Source organism: Talpa occidentalis, unplaced genomic scaffold (assembly GCF_014898055.3).
Source record: "Talpa occidentalis isolate TD23 unplaced genomic scaffold, MPIMG_talOcc4v2.1 talOcc4.5, whole genome shotgun sequence".
Classification (NCBI taxonomy): Eukaryota; Metazoa; Chordata; class Mammalia; order Eulipotyphla; family Talpidae; genus Talpa; species Talpa occidentalis.
Window position 1 is genome coordinate 71,613,407 of NW_023604861.1, and position 21,384 is coordinate 71,634,790.

The 21,384-nt window shown below is 38.5% G+C and overlaps 1 protein-coding gene across 4 annotated transcripts in view; it reads left to right on the top strand.

The window, feature by feature from the left end:
* Positions 1–613: 613 nt before the first annotated feature.
* The window catches only part of VRK2 (VRK serine/threonine kinase 2), a 111,445-nt gene continuing 90,674 nt past the window's right edge, over positions 614–21,384 (top strand). Inside the window, exons 1-2 of one of the 4 annotated variants that reach the window (XM_054701546.1) lie at positions 614–641; positions 10,371–10,511. In XM_054701546.1, the coding sequence (XP_054557521.1) occupies positions 623–641; positions 10,371–10,511 (160 nt within the window). In that variant the 5' untranslated portion in view covers positions 614–622. Of the gene's footprint in view, positions 642–5,461; positions 5,477–7,112; positions 7,164–10,370; positions 10,512–21,384 lie in introns of those variants that run through there. The other 3 variants (XM_054701547.1, XM_037527435.2, XM_054701548.1) reach the window with 3 other exon arrangements.

Below are 21,384 nucleotides of genomic sequence, written 5' to 3' on the forward strand. Positions count from 1 at the left end.
CACTCCCAACCCAGTCACTGGCAATTTCAATGGGATTATATAGTATGTACTCTTTTGTCACACACGAGCAATTAGTGTTAGTTTCCTGTTCAAGTTTCCAGAGTTCTCCATTGTCTATAATAATGTTATGAAATAGAGCTTTCTATGATGATGTAAGTATTCTACAACCTGTTCTGTCCAGTAGTGTATGGATCGCTATGGCTATTGGGCAGTTGAAACATGACTCCTGAAACAAGTGCTGAAGTTTCTAATTATGCTTAATTTTAATTAAATAAAATGTAAATGATTATAAGTGGTTTGTGGCTTCTGTACTGGACAGCACACCTCTACAACAAGTCTAAACTCCTTATCAAACCAAGTCCAAACTCCCTGTCAAGCATTTAATATCCATCCTAATTTTATCTCAGGCAACCTGAACTCAAATCTTGTAGAATATAAGAAGAAGAAGAATAAAAAACCTGGAAGAGTGTGCTGCTACAGTCTCGCCCAATAGCATGGATTCCATGACACATGGGAACACTCTTTTTACCTTTCCTTGAATACATCATCAGATCTGTTCTATGACAGCATAGCTTCTGCTTAAAAATCATTCAACCAGTTCTTCTCCCTCCTTTTCCAGCTCATGTTCTTGATGATTGCAGGCAAGTTAGATGGGGAGAAAGAGGATGTAAAGTGTGAATATAGTCTTATGGTTAATTAACCTGTTTGATGCTTGTATTAGAATGGATGGGGAGGACTAACTCCTCTTTCTAGTAGCCAGTATTAGATCTTCCCACATTTAGGTGCTTTAGAGATTATTTGATACATACTTATTGCCAATTGTCTGGCAACAGGGCTCTACCAACTAATATCTCTGGAAAAAAAATTATGGAGCTTGTTGGCACACTGACAGATGACATTTTAATCTTTTGTATCCTTGTCTTTCATTTCTATGGACAATCAAGAATTATGTTCTTTGAACAAATAAATTCATACTTTGTAATGGTCTTATATGTAAAAATAGCAAAGGACATAGATAATTGGCTTGATTTTTATATCCTATAGGTTTGTGATTTCATTTATCTCACTACTATTCATTTCAAAATTTCTCTGTTAGTAACTGGTTACCTCTTTGGGGATTACACTTTTATGAGTGCAAATGACCTCCTGATTTTTATAAGACAAAAACTAGCCTTTCTTTGGCAGGTGAAATTTTTCCAGTGAATTGATCTCCTTTTTTCACATTAAATAACAAAGATTGGATTTTTCTAAATGTTTTGTCTATGCAACATCTTTAACACTTTAATTGATTTGAAATGATCTTGGCCTTGTAAAGTATGCTTACTAAATGGTTAGTTTTTTTGTTTTTTTCTATGAAACAGTGTAAGCATTTTATAGCACCTGGCTCTTTGAAAAGCAGAATTCATGCCATACCTACAAGTTGGCATACTGCCAAGAAAGTCTGTGTGTGTGTGTGTGTGTGTGTGTGTGTGTGTGTGTGCGCGCGCGCGTGAGCGCGCGTGTGTTTTGAATCATTCATAGCCTGTGAGATTTATCAAAATAGTGTTGTTTGAAAACCTTGTTTTTATTATTTTTTTCTTTCGATGACTTATATTTCAGTGCTTTCATGTCTAGATTCTCTCTTTTCTTTCATTTCTCATCATGTTCATTCAGAAGATGTTCTTTCACTAGTTCCAAAATTTGTATTTCTATATTCTGTCAGTTTTCATTTTGAAACATACACACAGCAATATGCTGTGAATCATAAAATTCTACATCAATTTCAACACTTAAAAAATCCTGCATATTCTCAATACAGGTTTACCTGCACTTCTATTCCTATTTTTATTTAGTATAAACTTATTAACATTTAAAATTCATTGGTGCTTGAAAAATTCCTATTTTTAGGAAAATTTTAGCTGCAAGAAATACAAAAAATTGTGCTAAGTAACTAAAAATAAGATATTTAGCATCCAATTGATGACTATGAAAAGTGGTGGCTTTAGGGTTAGTTGAATGAGATGCCCAACAATGGACTGAAAAACTCAGGTTCTTCTCATCTTTCTCCTCAATTGTTCTTTTAAGTCAGTTTTATTTAGGCATAATTTACATATAATAACACTCTTACATTTTAGGTATGTAATGAGTTTTGACCAATGTATAACTTGTAATTATGATCGTATTCAAGAAATTAATATTTCTAGCACTCTAGAAAATTCTGCCAACCCCCTTATAATTAATCCCATTCCCACTCCCAACCAGGTCACTGGCAATTTCAATGGGATTATATCGTATGTACTCTTTTGTGTTTTTCCTTATACAGCATTATGCTTTTGAGGTGATTGCTTGTGTCAACATTCTGTTCCTTTTCACTGCTGAGTGATATTCAATTGTATAGGAGATATATTATTCACAACAATTTGTTTAACCATTCACTAGCTGACGGGAATCAGAGCTGTTTCTAATTTTTGATTTATGTAGGAAGATGTTATAAACATTGACATACAAGCCTCTGTGTAGATGCAGGTTTATATTTCTTTTGGGTAAATATCTAGGAATATGAATGCTAGGCCATATATAATTATATGTTTAACATTTTAATAGCTTTGCTGTTTTTCAAAATCTGTAATATTTTGGATCCCCACCAGTAATATAACAGAGTTCTTATTGTTATGGAAAATTATTTTGCCAAGCTAGGAAGGACCAAATGGCACTCCAAGGACAACTGGGTACAGGTTTTATTATTATCACACTAGTGGGCACCAGAGATGAGAGAGTTCTCACCTTCTAAGATCTGAGCCCTGAGCATACATGCTTCCTTTTATATTCAGTTATTTTAACATAGGTAAGTGGGTAGATTACATTTTGTCCTTCAGGTGGAGGAAGAGCAAAAGGGTAATAACACAATGGGGGGGGAGGGGCACCAGAAGATAAAGAGTTGGCTTACTCTGCCATGCCCCCTCCTCCTGGAATGCAGCCTTGTTAGTGTAAAGACCAGCAATAAATCCATCAGACAAAAGGAGAACTTGCAAGTGATAAGGGAACACAAACTTGCTCATTGCACTTGGGTTGGAATGTTTATCTAATGGGACTTTTACTGTCTTCATTTGTTTACTGGCTTTCCTTTTCATTATTACTCACGTACTTTCCAAAACTTCCTATCTTAACAGCACCTTCTGAAGAGAAAAAGTTTTTAATTTTGATTAAGTCAATGTATTGATTTCTTCTTTTAGATTTGTTTTATTTTTTGTACATTCTAATACACAAACTTGACGATCACAGAGATAAACCAAATCGAAGATCATAAGAACTTTCTCCTGTTTTTTTTTTTTTTTTTTCAAAACTTATGTTTTGAGCCTCCCTAGTGGCACAGGGGTTAAACACCGCACTATGAAGCAATCTGAAGCTTCTGCAGCAGGAGTTTGATCCCTGGACGGCCAGAGAGAAACCCACATGACGCAGCAGACCTCTCCTGTCTCACCCACTGCTCCCTTTAGCAATGTATTTCAGTAGATCTGCCTGTTCTGTTTCCCACTCTGTCTCTGGTGAATCCTCTCACCCACTGCATCTCTGGCCTGTACCCCAGCTCTTGTATGCATAAATAAATAAATCTTTTAAAAAATTTATGTTTTTTAGCTCTTGTATTTAAATTTGTCTGTGATCCATTTGTTTTCTCTCTCTCTCCCCCTCTCTCTCTTGCCTTCCTCTCTTTCTTTCTCTTTCTCTTACTTTCCTTTCTTATACATATGGATATGTACAACAAGCCTCATTTGTTGAATGTTGTGTCATATTTGATGTATTAGATTGTACCTTGTCCCATCTTTATGGTCACAAACTGACTGCAGAAATTCTAGGCATCATACCCAGAATGATATCCAGAAGAGACCATCTCTTTATACAAGTGCCCCCCAAAAATCTGTATTTTTTTTAACCTCTTATGTACTTCATATGTAAATCAATCACTGGAAAGGGGGATGGGACCATCAAGATTTATTTATACATTTAACAAGAAATGTGTTTTCTCTATATATAACCCTAGCCGTTGGGAATATAGTAGATACTAAAACAGTAAAAAATGTTGCCTGCTCTCATGGAGCATACAATTTACAATTTACTGAGGGAAGACTATTTGTCTATTTTCAAAATAAATAAGTAACTTGTATAGTGTGTTGTACAAAGTGCTAGGAGGTAAAAGGAAAAGGGGCTTAGAAGCATTGAGGGTAGAGTGAAAATTTAAATAGGGTAATTAGGGAAGGTTTGACTGTACTGAGGTTTGAATAAAGACCTGAAGATATGATATAGAAGGCCATGTGAGCACCAGACCGAAGAGCAGTCCAGACAGAAGGAAAAGGGCAAAGGTCTTAAGAACCGCAAGGAAGCCGCAGTGGTTGGAGGAAATGATAGGAAATTGGTGATATGGGAGCATATATTGATAGATCACTCTAAGTATTAATCATTCTCAATTAGGGACAATTTTGACAGAATTTGAAAAATTTGGTGATGTCTGGGGACATTTTTGGTTGTATAACTTGGGAAGGAGGAAACACCAGCAAAGCCTGAGATACCACTAAATAAGCAACAGTGTGCAGCAAATCCCACCTCTCCACTCCTCTTGCCCTCTCAACGGGAATTATTTGACCTAAGTGTCAATAGCACACGGTTGAAAAATGCTATTTTAGGTCAAAGTGAGGGCCAGTTGATATTTGGTGAAGTAGAATTAGACAAATATGTTTTGAGGAGAGAAATGATCTAGTTTAAGCATTTAAAAGATCACACAACAGTTGTGAATAGACTGGAGGAACAGAAGGGTGGAAAATAGGATAGTGTTTATTCAGGACAGACTTGATGGTCTGGACTAGGATGGTAGCAGTAGCGGAGTTGAGAAATAATAGATTCTGCATGTTTTCAAGGTTGAGCTAATATGACTTAAAAACTGCCAGAAACCCAATGCTTATGTCCCCCTAAAATGTGGATATTGAAACTAGTCCTCAGTGTAATGGTATTTGAAGTTGGGGCCTTTAGGGAGTGATTTGTTCATGAACTTCCTAACCTTCAAAACTGTGAGCATAACATTATTGTTGTTTATACGGCACCTGGTCCTTGGTATTCTGACAATGACTAAGGCACTAAAAGTCTGGGTATATCAATCTAAAAGAGACTAGCCTTGTATGTTCCCTCACATACAAATAACTATGCTTTTGTGGCTGGTCCTGGAGTGGAATCTTCCCAAAGAAAGTAACTGGGGCAGTGGGTAGGAACTTGAACAAGTTTGGAATTGGAGAAAGAATGCCCATATGGATATTTGGATCGAAAACCAATAACAGCTGTTACATTATATCTTATGGAAATAAGAATGGACATTACCCCATTAGTGAATGGCTTTCTCAAGAGCACAATTATTCTACATTACAGGCTGCTGAATTTCTTTTAAAATACTTTTATATCCACAGCACCGAGTGCTCTTTACTAAATGTCTTCTCATGCCATCCTTCATTCGGTAAGTTTGATAGATGTAGGAAGTCCTACATCAGTCACTAGAGGGCTTTACTTATCCTTTCAGTATTTGTATCCCAAAGAATTACTGACTTCTTAGAAAGGATGCTGATGTATATTATTTAATAACTGCTTTCTGAGCAATCGTTTTGTCTACTATGAAATATTATAAGCTCTTTATTATGTGTTAGAAAACTTAAGTATATTTCTCTTACTTAATTATCATAACTAATAACCAGAAAAAGATCCTTTCCTTGAGTAAACTCTACTCAGGCGCTCCCAGAAGCCTTGATTTTTGTACTTCCATAACCTCGCTATATATTGTCCTGTCTTTTTTTTTTTTTTTTTTTAAGATTTATTTATTTATACAAGAACCAGGGTACAGACCAGATGCACGGGAGGGTGAGAGGATTCACCAGAGACGGAGCAAGGAACAGAACAGGCAGACTGACAGAAATAGACTGCTGAGGGGAGCAGTGGGCGGGACAAGAGAGGTCTGCTCGCCATGTGGGACCCTCGCTAGCCGGCCAGGATTGAACTGGTGCTGCAGAGGCTGCAGACAGCTTCACAGCGCGGTGCTCAACCGCCTGCTCCACCAGGGGAGGCCCATATTGTCCTGTCTTAGTAAGAATTCTAAGTCAGTTTGGTCAGAACCCTCCATTCTCCATAACCGAAAATGGAGTTCCTCATACTCCAATGAGCGTTCTGATCACCCTAGAGTACCTTCAGCCAGACTGTTAGCTCTGTTTATCCGCCTTGTCCCTAGTGCTTCTTCTTAGTAATTCTGTATCCACTGCTTCTTGGCTATACATTCCTGTCTTTCTTTGTATACAGAATTGAACTCAGCCTTTTCTCCTTTTGCAATAGTCTTTAATGAAGTCTTCCTTACCATCTTATAAGCGTCGGGATATTGTTTTTCTTTTCAAACCTTGTAGCTCGGATTATTTCCAGTTCACAGGCAAAAATAAAACGAAATTTTGTGAAGTACTTTAAGTCATGATAGGTATCCCTGACTTATTAGAAATCAGTTCATGCCAAAAACGCCCATGAAAACTTAAAAGCTGTGTTCCAAGCCTTCCTACTTCCAGCTTCCTACTCCGAGAGCCGGCCTAGCATAGCTGTAGGAGCCAACCGGGGTTGGTGTGTGAACCAAACTGATCTGAGGGTTCATCATCCAACTCTGTGGCCGAGGGGCTGGAGTAATGCAGTTCTCTGTTCCGAGTTAGCCCTCCTTTTCCCTCCGGCCCACCGCACCCCCAGCGCACCGCCGGGCAGTGGGAAGGAGACGCGCGAGGGCGGCCCGAGCCAGGCTCCACCCGGGCGGCGGCTCCACCCGGCTGCTTCTCCGCCCCGGGAGCGGCTCAGGGCGCGCCCGCCCCGCCCAGGTGCGGAGAAGTTAGTTGGCCCCGGGAGCGCGCCGGGGCGCCAGGCCCGCCTCCCCGCGGGACGGATTGGAGGCTCCGCCCGGCCCGAAACTGCTGGCGGGAGGCGTCGCGCGCGGCCTTGGCAGCTGGAGACGCGGAGGCCCGGCCCCCTCCCGCGTTCCGCGCCCGGGGTCAGCACCGGCCCGCGCCTCAGCCCGCGTGTCCGCCTGGCCTGCCGGCCGGGGAAGGAGCTGCCGTCGGAGGGAGACGCCGGGGCCTCCAGGCCGCTTCCCGGCGCCCGGCGCGGGCGCGGCCCCCGCTTCCCGGGTTGGTGCTTCACTTTCCCCCAATCCCTGCTTCCACGCTGCTTCTATACTTTCCCCACCTCGGAGGGAGAAGCCGACACCCCTTCAGCTCGCGTTGGCCTGAAGCGTGGGGCCCAGCGGCTGCGCGGGGCGGGCGGGGTTTCGCTTCCTGCCGGCGGGCGAGCGCTGGGCGGGAAGTTGGTGGCCCCAGTTGGCGGGTAGCTCTGGCCGGCGCTTGCCGGGCGGCGGATGGGCGGCGAGGCCAGCACTCCCGCCGCGAGCCCGTTCTTGCTGCTGGTCAGACCCCAGGATACCGGTTTGTCCCGGGAAGCTTTTGTGGGGGCTTTTCATCGTAGTGCTGGGAAGGAAGGAGCCCAGAGGCAGAAGGGACGCCGCGTCAGGGACTGGCCTTGTGAGGAGGCTGAGCCTCCTTCTGGGAAACTGGACTCGGACTCTGCTCCCCGGGGGTGAATTTCACAGCCAAAAGTTATCTTTCAAGTCTGAGGTTCTTTCAAGTCTGAAGTTCTATCAAGGACTTTACCCCCAAATTGTGTTTGTCCCCTTTATACTTATTTAGGGTGTGTGTCTTGCTGAAAGTGGTCTTCGAAGATAATTAGGTTTTAAATCAGCAAATATGTGTTGGGCACCTGTATAAAACACTGGTCAAGGGAACCCACCCTTTTCCAGCTGTAGGTGGGGTTCACCATCTTCAATTCCTGGCTTCTCAACTGTGTTGGTCTCAGGCGAACAGGTTTCTTTCTGCTGTGTTCCTAGCCCCACCCGGGATGTTGCTGCTGTGTAAAAGAGAGCAGGGCACTGTGTTAAAGTGAATTGAAAACCAATAAAAGGAACAGAAACTTTCTCATTTGGAAGATGGGAAGATCATGCATTGAAAATTTAGCTGTGATTTCAAAAACGGTCATTGGTTTTAAAAAAGCTTTGTCATTATTTACAGGATCACATTACCTTCATCTTTAGTTTCAGGCATATATACTGCCATTTTACATAAGAAATTTTCTCTTTCAACTCGAAATCTCATTGTGAAATTCACTAATTTTATATAATTATTGTTAATTGATTAAACTTGTCTAAGCATGCTTTTGTTTGACAGCCCTGGAACTGCCCCATGGCTCAGTGCTCCAAGTTCTATATCCATGAAAATCCTGGACTCATTTAACAAATAATTACTGAGTGCCTGTTCTGTCAGTTGCAGTGCTTTGTGGTGATGGTCCTAGTCACTGCCCATGTCTTCCCAATCCAAAGCTGTATTCTTGCCAGTGACTGAAGACCCTCTCAGCTTTGACACTTAGCATTCCAATGAAAGAAGTATTTGTACATGAAATTTATTTTGTTTTTGGCCTTGGGAATTGTTAATTCCTTATTTCTTAAGGTGTATTTTCCACAGTTTATAGGCATTTATAGACTCCCAGATGAATCTTGGAAATATTCAAAAACTTATACAGATTTGTTTTTGCTTTAAGCACTACCTCTTAGATTTCAGTCTTGTAATGTCTATGAATCTCAAATAGGGTATAATGTGTGGACTTTCCCAAACTGAATTGACTTTTTTTTTTTTTAAAAGATTTATTTTATTTATACAAGAACCAGGGTACAAGAACTGGGAGAACATTTTTGCACCCAACACTAATGATAAAGGACTGATCACAAAAATCTGCAAAGAGCTGATGAGACTCAGCAACAACAAAGAAAATAATCCAGTCAAAAAAATGGGCAGAAGAGCTAAAAAGAAACTTCTCTGAAGAGGAAATGCAAATGGCCAACAGACATATGAAAAAATGTTCAACATCACTTGTAATCAGGGAAATGCAAATCAAAACTACCATGAGATACCATCTCACACCAGTGAGAATGGCACATATTAAAAAAACTAGCAACAACAAATGTTGGCGAGGATGTGGAGAAAAAGGAACTCTTGTGCACTGTTGGTGGGAGTGCAAACTGGTCCAACCACTATGGAGAGCTGTGTGGAGATTTCTGGACCTACTAAACATAGGGCTTCCATATGATCCAGCAATTCCACTCCTAGGTATTTACCCAAAGGACACAGAAACATCAATTCCAAAGAGCACCTGCACTCCTATGTTTATAGCAGCACTGTTTACAATAGCTAAGCTTTGGAAACAACCCAAATGCCCAAAAATAGATGACTGGATCAAGAAGATGTGGTACATATATACCATGGAATATTACTCAGCATTCAAAAAAGATAAACACATGCAATTTGCAGCAACATGGATGGCACTGGAAGGGATCATGCTCAGCGAAATAAGCCAAAAAGAAAAAGAAAAATACCGGATGGTCTCACTCATAGCAGGAATCTAGAAAACTTAAATAAGGGACCAGGAAAATGAATATAAGAAAGTGAAAATCAAAATCAACAAAAAACTATGAACCAGAGACACTTGTTGGGGGGGGGGGGCGGGAGGGGAAGGATTGGGGTCAGAATGGGGCGTTTGCAATTGTATGGGGGAATATAAAAATAAAATTTAATATTAAAAAAAATAAATAAAGATTTATTTTATTTATAAAAGAACCAGGGTACAGGCCAGATATGCGAGAGGGTGAGAGGATTCACCAAAGACAGAACGGGGAACAGAACAGGCAGACTGACTGAAATATACTGCTGAGGGGAGCAGCGGGTGAGATAGGAGAGGTCTGCCGCACCATGTGGGTTGTTCCACGGGGATTGAACCTGCATTGCAGAGGCTGCGGACAGCTTCACAGTGCGGCGCTCAACTGCCTGCGCCACAAGGCAAGCCTTGAATTGACCTTTTTTTTTAATTAGACTTCATCAACATTTTATTTTATTTTTTATTTTTTTTTAAAGATTTATTTATTGATGCAGCCAAGAACTGGGGTACAGGCCAGAAGTGCGGGTGGGTGAGAGGATTCACCAGAGACAGAGTGGGGAACAGAACAGGCAGACTGACTGAAATATACTGCTGAGGGGTGCAGCAGGCGAGACAAGAGAGGTCTACCGCATGTGAGTGAGTATCTCCTGGCCGGCCGGGATCAAAACCTGCACTGCAGAGGCTGGTTTTCAGCTTCACAATGCTGCGCTCAATTCTCTACACCACCAGGGAGGCCCCAAACTGAATTGACTTTTAAACCCTAAATTCTAGGAACCTCAGAAGACAGTTTGAGGAATGTGTTTAACTCAAAAGCATTTTTGTTTTTTGATTACTTATCTCACTCTTTCTACCAACAGTAGTGATGCCACCAAGAAGGAATGGGAAATACAAGCTTCCTGTTCCACTTCCAGAAGGCAAGATTTTGGATGATATGGAAGGAAAACAGTGGATGCTGGGAAAGATGATTGGCTCTGGGGGATTTGGATTGGTATATCTAGGTAAAGTATAACTATAAATTACCAAATGTTTTTAACATATATGTGATTACTAATAATACTATGATTACTAATAATACTTTGAAAATGAAAGCTTTGAAATAAAATAGACTTTACAAATGTTCTTTATTAAATATGAAAATAGTTAATGTTTAAAGAAGGTTCAGGATATTACTGATCCTACTCCTTTTTTTTCTTAATAACTAAATAGTTTTTCTAAATAACTCTTAGAAGTCTTTTCAGAGGATAATTATACAGTTTGCCAGACAAAATATTAATGTCCCTTTTTGATAGTGAGTTTTCTGGAAGTATTCTTTCAGTAGCTCAGAAACTACAACTTCTCATTTATGAATTTTAGTCATCGAGACATTAGGTTCTGATCATTTCTTAACTGGGCTTCACAGAGGAATTGAGCCTTAATACCACATGGCATCTACTGCATTACTCCAGTAATTCAAGAGTATATGTAGTTATGTGCCATTCTTGTGATAATTCAGAAAATAGACACTCAGACTTATTTTTTGTGGTCTTTGGTACAGGTGGGGAGCTCTGGTCCATTGTCCTGTAACACTACATCTAAAATTTAAAAATTACATTGAATTTCAAAGGATCGTCCAAGGCTACCTCAAGCCTTTAGTGGAATGATCAGATGGTGTCCATTATAAGACTAGATTTAATGAGTGACAAAAGATAAATATAAGATTAAAAAAAAAGTCCCCTGAAGGATTAGTACTCCTAAATGTATTGGCTGTTTTTGTAGGAGTAACAATGTGGTAAAAGACCAACAAAAACAAACAATTATAAACCAGAGACATCTGCAGAGGAGGAAGAGGGAGAGGGATCAGAGGGAGCAAGGGAGGAAGGAGCACAGGGGACTGAAGTCATGATGCACAGGTGCTTTGGTGAAGGAACTTCCATGGGTACTACTCCTGAAGGAGGGGGAGGAAGCAAACATTGTTTAAAAATGAACAATGATGTAAAAAATATCTAAATGAAAAGAAAATTTAAAACAAAAAAACCTCCATTGGGGAAATCTTGGGTTCCTCATTAAACTTTTTGAACTGTAGCAGAGGAAAGACTTTCCCTCTACTCTTTTAGGTTAGATAGTTCAGTCTATTAAAAAAACTGACAACAGGAATATTAATAGGAGAAAAGATATACACATTAATTTTTAATATGTGCATGGAATCATCACATGGAAAAAAGTGAATGCCCCAAAAAGTAGTGAGATTTGCGAGCTTATATATCTTCTTAATAAAGGAATAGGGATGAGAAAGTATAGGCTACTTAAATGAATTAAATGAATTTTAGAGAGAGGAAATGAATTTTAGGAAAGATAAATGATGTACCCTTAAAGAACAGATGGGGAATGTGCTAGTTTGTGAGTAAGTTTGTCTGGGAGTGGTGTTCAACTTCTCATCTCTTCTATCATAAAAGTCAGTCTTTCCTGGTTAATAACACTCCCCTAGAGGAGATTTATAAAAATTGAGGTTTTGCTAGCAGCAACAAATGTTGGCGAGGATGTGGAGAAAAAGGAATTCTCCTGCACTGCTGGTGGGAGTGCAAACTGGTCCAACCACTATGGAGAGCTGTGTGGAGATTTCTGGACCTGCTAAACATAGAGCTTCCATATGATCCAGCAATTCCATTCCTAGGTATTTACCCAGAGGACACAGAAACATTAATTCCAAAGGGCACCTACACCCTTATGTTTATAGCAACACTATTTACGATAGCTAAGCTATGGAAACAACCCAAATGCCCTAAAATAGATGACTGGATCAAGACGATGTGGTATATATACACAGTGGAATATTATTCAACAATCAAAAAAGATAAACTCATGCCATTTGCAGCAATATGGATGGAGCTGGAAGGGATCATGCTCAGCAAAATAAGCCAGAAAGAAAAAGAAAAATACCGGATGGTCTCACTCATAGTAGGAATTTAGAAAACCTAAAAAAGGGACCAGGAAATAGACAATTTATAATAAAGTAAAAATCAAAATCAACAAGCAATTATAAACTATAGACACACTACACACTGCGGGGGGCCGGAGGAGGGAGTAGGATCAAAACACGGGGGTAGTAATTGTGTGGGGACTATAACCAAGATGAAAATGCATACATTATACAAAAATGAAAAATGATGTAAAAACATATAGAATTAAAAAAAAAAAGAAGTATGTAGAAACAATTTAGGGCATTAAAGCATTTAAAACTCAAAAAAAAAAATAAATTGAGGTTTTGGGGGAGTATCTCTTTAGGCAAAAAAAAAAAAAAGTTCAGAGAAAACCTGTCCTTGCATTTATTGTTTTTGAAGTGCCTTCAACTCAAAATAATCCTTATGCCAAAGAGGCATATTTGAAGATGGCATATTCTGACATCCTCCACAAACTTTTGTTTTATGTGTCATGAAGAATAGAACTTCTTTTCTGATAAAAGTAAGATTGTAGTTTTGAAGGAATGAATGAAATTTCAGACATATAGTAACTACTCATTAATCACCTCAGTGTCTAATGTAGTTGGAAAGATAACACACAGACATCATATTGGCTAAATAAAGAATACTTTCCCCATTTAAGAGGTTTGAACTTGCTTGGAAAATACTATGATTCTGTGTATGCTAGGTTGAGTAATTTCCACAATTCAGTGGAAATGCAGTAAGTTAATAATAAAAAGAAAAATCTGCCATATATATAATTTTAAAGTTTTTTTAGGTGCCACACCTAAAAAGTGTAAAATCAAATGGGTGAAAACCTTTCTCAATGATCTATACTATTTAATTCAACATATCTAAAATATCATTTCAATATTACCAATAATCTTAAAAATGAAATATTTTTAAAATCCAGGATGCATCTGGTCATATTCTGAGGGCTCAATACCTTCATATGGCTAGTGGCTATTGTGTTGTATGATGCAAATGAAGGCTCTCCGTGTACTTACAGAGAGTACAGATAATAGAATTAACTGTAGAATAAGTGTTGGTTGATACTTGAGTTCCTGAGTTAGTGAATCTCCATTATAGCAAAGAGTTGCAATCTGTAGTAAATAGTCATTACTCAGTCATAAAAGGAGTTGAATAAATTATTTTTGATGTGACTAAAATAGCCTTAGATATCACAACTTATTACACTTTTCATTTTTTAATGTTTGAATTATTTGAGCAGTTTCAAAGAGCTAGAGAGAAAATGCGATTACAATCTTACTCCTTTTTTTTTTTTAAAGATTTATTTTATTTATATAAGAGCCAGGGTACAGGCCTGACACGTGGGAGTGTGAGAGGATTCACCAGAGACAGTGGGGAGAGCAGGCAGATCTACTGAAATACACTGCTGAGGGGAGCAGCGGGCGAGACAGGAGAGGTCTGCTTCGCCATGTGGGTTGCTCCGAGGCCGGTGGGGTTCAAACGGGCACTGCAGAGGCTGCGAACAGCTTCACAGCGCTGCACTCAACCGCCTGCGCCACCAGGGAGGTCCACAATCTTACTGCTTTTTAAAGTATAGTTTAAGTGCATGTTTAAAATTAAGTATGTCTGTATACATATACACAGATGTATATTTACATATAAGTTTACACATACTCACTACTTGTGTGGCTCCTGTTGTGAAAAGGAATTTACTTACTCAGGGATATGATTTTTTTTTTTTTGTCTCTATTCAAATGCAGAAAAATCCTTGCCTCTTTCCCTCTAAGTGTGTGCCACATTTTTACTCTTTTTTTCATTGCCAAAACAATATTTGTTTTACAACAGTTTTCAAGGTTCCATATGTTAGGCAGTATCCCCTGCTATCTGAATTTCAGAACCTGGATACTGGGAGTATTAGCAAGTGCACATCATTGGTGAAAGACTTAAGGAAATGTTTAGCTATTTTGAGGAAAAGTCCCCATATTTCAGAATATGTAATAAAGCTGTGTGTTCCAAATGCCATGGTTCCACCAGAAGTAGAATTAATAAATAATAGAATCAGCTCTTTAGTGAAATTCCATCAGCAATGGCTTCATTTAATTTTGTTTTTGCTGATTATTTTCAAAGCTAGCTAAGCAAATCTGTGAATCTCATCATGATTTTGTGATTTGCCATGGTTCTCATCACTTTCTGTATATAATTGAAGAAGCAGGTCAATTCAAATTTTCTTTGTTACTTTTATTTCCAGTTACATTCTTTCCATGTAGACTTTCTAGATGCACTGTTTTAGTAGACACTGTGTCAGCATTTGTTGTCTAAGGCTGAGTAGAAACTAACCACTGTGTTTAACTCATTGTATACTACAGCAGTCCTCTAGCTTTGAGATCAATGGCCAAGGCCTTTCAATAATCAGTCACTTATAGTAAAGGGGATGGTGAAGAGAAGTTTGGTGTTTGCTCTTGACTTGGAGAAATAATGTGCCTGTAGCATTAATAGAAATAGTTACGAGGGAAAAGAAAAGTCTGACTACAAGAACAAAGTCTAGGTTCTTTCTTTGTGTATGAAAAGGGAAGGGAAAAAGGAAGAAAGGAAGCTGGTTTGTGGATGGGGAAAATTGCTGTCTTTTTTAGTTTCAAGTAGGTGAAAAAGTTTTTAAAACTTAGGGAAGGAGAGAGAGCGCCAAGTGTTTGATTTCTACTTTAGGGCTACATGTAATACAGAGCCACGCAGACCACAGGAGAATCACGTGAATATGCATGTGAGCTTTGGTGTTAGGCAAATCTGGGTTCATTTCTGGCCTGACTGAGGCACTTAAAAATGGACTAACTTTCACCTACTCATAAGTCTTTGTTTCTGTCCTATATAATAGGAATAACAATAATTGTGAGAATTGAATGAGATAATGTATTTAAAGAACTTGGTAAGCACTTAAATTTTATTTATTTAAAATTTTCCTTTCTCAGTGATCATTGGCCTCTAGGCTTAGAGTCTGGTGTGACAGTGGATCAAGATAGAGACATAGATGTCTGCTGGAGGGATTTTCCACTTGATCCTGCCATGGGTCACAATAGACTGAGCTGCTAAAGGGGTAAAATAAGAACATAGAGAATGTCTGTGGAGACCATGACATTTTGCTCACTGACCTATATTGGTTTTTTCCTCTAAAATTGACAATAGTAGCCATGATGACATAGTGATAAGTTCTGAGCTGTGTCTTATCTGCTTCAGATGGGAGAGACTTTAGGCTTCAGAAGTTAGCCATATCCAGAAAAATAAAATTATAGGTAATAAACTTCAACCAAAGTCCATTAGAGGTTTATCAGATGAGTAAAATAGAAATGATTTATCTCTGGAAATTTAGGTTTTTGAGGTTGGACACAGTGATGACCATTTAGCATCATTGGAACATCAAGGCCAGAATAGATATTTAACAGCTACTTGCCTGAGAGAGATTCAGACTGAGGTTGGGATACTTAACCCAAGTAAGTTAGTTTTAGTCTTTTCCATAATTATAGATTATATAATTAAATTAGCTTTAATCCAGTCTGTAATCTTACAGATGGACCTTAATTATAAAGACAAGTTAACTATTGTAACATCATTTACAAGAATATTATTATATTGACAGTAAGTTGATAGCATTATGTTTTATAAAGAGTAACACATTACTATAAAATTAACTGTGGTGAAGCCTTAAGATCCAACCATTTATCCAGGAATAAATGTTTAGATTCCATCCAGGTGACTGGCATACATTTTTTGGCTTACCCTTTCAAAGTCTCAAGTTTTTGTTTTTTGTTTTCTTCTCTTTTTAGAAACAGAGAAGTTGGTTGGTGGGGGGAGGTGTAGAATGACTAGGAGTTCTAGAATTTATTAAAGTTTAACTTGTTCTACTGATGAGGAAATAAACATCTATTTATGAAGAAATACAAAAGATTATGAAGGGCCTCTCTGGTGGACTAGGGGTTAAGTCTCAGGGATATCAGTGGCCTGAGTTCCATCCCCAGCCAGCGAGCTAACCCACATATGACGCAGCAGACCTCTCCTGTCTCACCCGCTGCTCCCCTCAGCAGTGTATTTCAGTAAAATCCACATATTCTGCTCCCCATTCTGTCTCTGCTGAATCTTCTCACACCCCCGCACCTCTGACCTACACCCCGGTTCTTTGATGCAAAAATAAAAAACAGATTATATAATCTGATGCATGTGTAACTTTTACTTTTTAGTCAGGTGTCATGGATTGATTTTTAAGGTATGAGCAGAGTGTTCAGAAGAGCCTAAAAAGAATGCTAACAACAAAGTGGAACTCTTGGAACTCATCTTGCTTCATTACATTGCTGTATTAGATGTTATTTTGGCAGTGTTTTATGGAGAAGACCTGTTATTATGCCACATTATGGTGTCATGACATTTGTCACTATGAAATTTTATAAATGATACTTCGGAGGCGAAGAGAATAAATATGAAAATAAGGATAACATACTAGAAACTATAGTATATATGATACATTAATTTCCAGATGTAGATGTAGATAGATAATAGGTGATTTAATCTGAAAGGGAGATGGGATCACTTGGAATTTTGTGAATTCATCTGTTGGACCCACAAATAAAACTCCATAGAAGATGCACTTTAATGTTGTATGTGTCATTGTAGACTATTAATTTTGAATTTTTTTTTAAAGATTTATTTATTTTTACAAGCACTGGGTACAGTCAGAAGGGTGGGAGGGTGAGAGAATTCACCAGAGACAAAGCGGAGAGCAGAACAGGCAGACTGATGAAACACACTGCTGAGGGAAGCAGCGGGCTCCAGGAGAGGTCTGCGTGCCATGTGGGACCCTCGCCTCACGGCCGGGGATCGAACTGGCACTGCAGGGGCTGCAGGCAGCTTCACAACCCAGCGCTCAACTGCTGCACCACCGGGGAGGCCCCATTAATTTTGAATTTTTAAAGAATGAGCAGTGTTCATTTATCTAGCATTTGAAAAATCTAAGTATTTACGAAAGCTTGGAGATCGTCTGTGACTTTGCCTTTGGTTGTCTTTTTCATTTTTTCCCCCAATAGTCTGTCTTTAAAAATACATTATTTTGTGGTTCTTCATTTTCTACGTTTTATTCTCCAATTGTTTAGCTTAAATGGAGATTTACAAAAACTCTGATTTTCAGTGCACTTATTGCTATCTTATAACTATTTACAGTAGTCAAGGTGTTTTAATTTGAAACCTATTGCTATAAGGAAATTTATGAAATGAATTTACCTCTATAGCGACATAATAAAAGAATTCTCAGCTTTGAGAGCTTCTGGTTCCCTTATGAATTGGGGGTTTACTTTTGCTTCTGAAGTATTTTAGGGTTTTTTCCTTCAGATAAGAAGAGGAATAATTGGAGACCTTATGGCCCTTCTTCTAGGACACAGGAAAAAATATAAATAATATATATAAAATAATAAATATAAATATGTGTTATATAATAAATACATAAAATAAATGAGAAGAAAATGGAAAATGAGGACACTTTAAAGCTCTAAATGAGATGATTCACTAGAAATTAGCTATATTGGTAATGAAAATTTTTCCATGACTCACTCTTAATACAAAAATACCAATGGATTTTATAGTGCTTAGTACCTGGTTTTACAATTAGTACTTCTATAGAATGTGCCCTATAACTCCATTCCATGGACTAAGTGCATTATACAGTATTTTACGTGAAAGGTTATTTTAGGAAAAAAGTCAGAACACTCAGCAATTTTTCAAGATATTTGTGAAGATTTCCTGTTGCTTTTAAAATGAAGGCCTTAGTTAAGTGGACTTCTTTAAAATGTCCAACATTAAACTTTAGGAAAGTGTACTTTGTTATACAAAGTATACTTGAAGAAAAAATATTCTGTAGAAAGATATCCATTGAAGGCCAGAAACATCTACAGATGCAATGTGATCCTAAGCAATGAAGCATGTGGCCCTTCATTGGCATTATATGATAACAGGAGGGTCTTCTGGCAGAAGGACTGACTTTTGCTGCGTTCTGCATGCTGCCCCTCCAAACCCATCTTTGATTGGCACCTATGCCCTATTGAAACTGGCATCACACCTTCTAAACGGGCATAGTGCCAGGATAGCAGATGGGTATGGGCACAAGCATGCCAGAAACCCAGTATGTGCATCAAGTTTAAGTATCAGGGGCCCAAACTTACATCCAGGGATATAAAAACTGCAGTCTGTTGAGAGCTTTTTGTGCTTAAGGTTAAAGGACATGCCATTTCTACTCCAGCTTAGTGGCTGATTAATTTTGAAAGTCAAACAGGAGCTCCTGTGGCTGTGTCAGGCAAAATTCTATCTTTGGTGAATGAGAATTACTACTTCATGTAGGGAAGGGAGAGTATTGTAATGAAGTTTCCAGTGAGAGTTCCTATCCTGCAAGAGCCTCCAGCACTTAAGCAGCATGCATTCAGTGGAGATGAATATTTCTATTCTCCAGCAGTGCCAGGTGCAATCAAAGCCAGATCTTCAACCTGCTGCAATGAAGAACCCTAAATTTAGAAAGGGCAGGCAAAGTTTGGAAGAACTCCTTGGTGGCAGCTCTCACCATGCGCTGATGAGGCTTCACAAAAGTGTATAAAGGAGACGAAGGAAAAATTCCAAATTAAAAACCTTCAGAATACTTCAGCCTGAAAAAGAAAGATCTTTCCAAACCAAAGCAAAAAGTTTAGTCCTTTCTCCTCAGTGCAGAAACCCTTCTGAATTTTATATCAATAAAAACTTAGTTTACCAAAATGTTAGAACCATCTTAATGCCTAAGTTGGTAACAAAGCCTCCTATTCTAACATTTATTTCATTGCATGTCTATCATGTATATACACTTCACTTCTTGAATAATGGATTTGGCATAAAATTGAGTTCTAAATATCATATTCCTTATGATCGTCTCACACCAACTACAGACTGGGCAAAAAAAAAGGGGGGGGGCATCAGTTTTGTGATCACTTTAATTGTATCCCCTAAATGCCCTTAAATTTATAGGAATGCCTCTAAGACCAGCTGTGTCCAAGAGGAGCTTTTCCTAATCACGTTATAGCCATTGCTTTTTCTTTTCCACTGTGTAAACTTTATCTATGGAACAGATTCCATGAGACCATTGTGAATACTTCAACGTATTCAAAACATATAACTGCCACAAATTAAACTACTAAAACTAAAGCTGGTGCATTGTAACTGCCAAGTAAAACTGGCACGTCCCTCTGTCAGACTGCAGGAGAGTATGCCATACAGTCCTCGGAAAACACAATTCATCCAGAAGCACTCTTGTCACTTGCTCTGATATTAAACCAGAGAAAGTGACATTAATTAAAGAAGTGACATGAGCCAACAAAGGCAATGAAATTCTAAGCTTGGCTCATATGCAGACCTTAAACCAACTTGCTGTGCTTAGGTATTGTGACCATTTAGAAGAGTAGTGTGGCTATTTCCTACCCTACCTTCCCATTCTGAGACATTTTCAGGCAACTAAAATTTCATATCCAGGGTGGAACTAGCCAGTTGGTACACTGGTAGGCATTGCAGAGTTTCCCAAAATAGTGTGATGGCATGTGATGCATTTACTGTACTTGGTAACTATATGAGATGAACAAAAACTAGAGGAAGAAGAGAGTTGGTTTGACAAAAAAGAAGCAAAAGCCAAACCAGGCTGAGTACCTAGATTTGGTAGACTAGAAGCTCGGCTTGTCTGTTGCTGGGATCATTTGCGAAAACAAATGGTGTCTCATAGTCCTTATGAAAATTCTGACATGCTAAAGAGGAAAGCAGGAAGTATGCACAATTTTCCTCTCTTTGTTCCCATAATGTACTCTCTCCCAGTGCTTCTCTTATTTCGTGTGATTACTGTTTATATATAATACTATCACAATCATATACACTTTCCCAACTAGATATACACTCCTTGCAGATATTCTTTCAGAGTGCCTAAACAAGCTCTTTCAGATGATAGTTTTAAAACAATGATTTGTTAAAAATAAAATTTCCCAGCAAGTAGGTTGTCAGAGATGGAAGTTCATGCTCTTGTACATTATAAGTGGGTGACTCATTACATGCTTTGATTTAGAGATGCTATTTTGTACATTTGGGAAACTTTCCGGGTAGAGTGGTATCTGTTCCTTCTCTTTTCAAGCATATTTTTGAAGTACAAGAAGTTATGTACTTACCATAGTTTGTAGGATTTATTGGGAATCTACTTTGCTAATGCATTGTTAAGGAGAGTATAAAAATGGACATTGTACTGATAAACAGTTTTATGTGTAGAATAAAGCAGTCTACTAAATAGCAGTTAACTAAAGTTAACCTAATAGCTAGTGTAAACTCCTGTGGAGAAATGGGTGGTTTCCCTGTTAAATAGATTAACTTTTAGGCATATAACATGCATCAGTCTACTTTTCAAAGACTATAAATACAACTGTAACAGCAAGTAGATTATTGGAATGTTTTTTAATCTAGATGAATGAACTCTGGTTAAGAGTTTTGTACAGAGTCAGAAGCTTTTGTCATGGTTTCCCGGTATAGGTATTTTATATTTGAAATAAGAAATTTTCTGTGTGTAATTAGTCATGAGGTTTAATGTACATTTTTCTGTCAGGCAGACAATGGCTTTAAAGAGACAGCAGTACTGTAAAGAAGGCCAAAGTTGACACACATACAGGCAAAACAGTGTAGGAAAAATCAACACATTTTGCAGAATCAATCCCTGAAAATGTGTCAGTGTTCAGGAGACAGTCTTTAATTTGCAATCCAAGTGAAAGAGTATTTAAATATGAGAGGCAGTATTATTGAACCCAGCATGCCTGCTACCACTTGTTTGACTAGCTCAGAATAGAACACTGAGAGGCAAGGGCTCAAAGTTAAATGAACATTTATACATTTTAAAATCAAATGAAAGATTCAGAGTATATTCATGAATTAAATTTTTTTCCAGAAC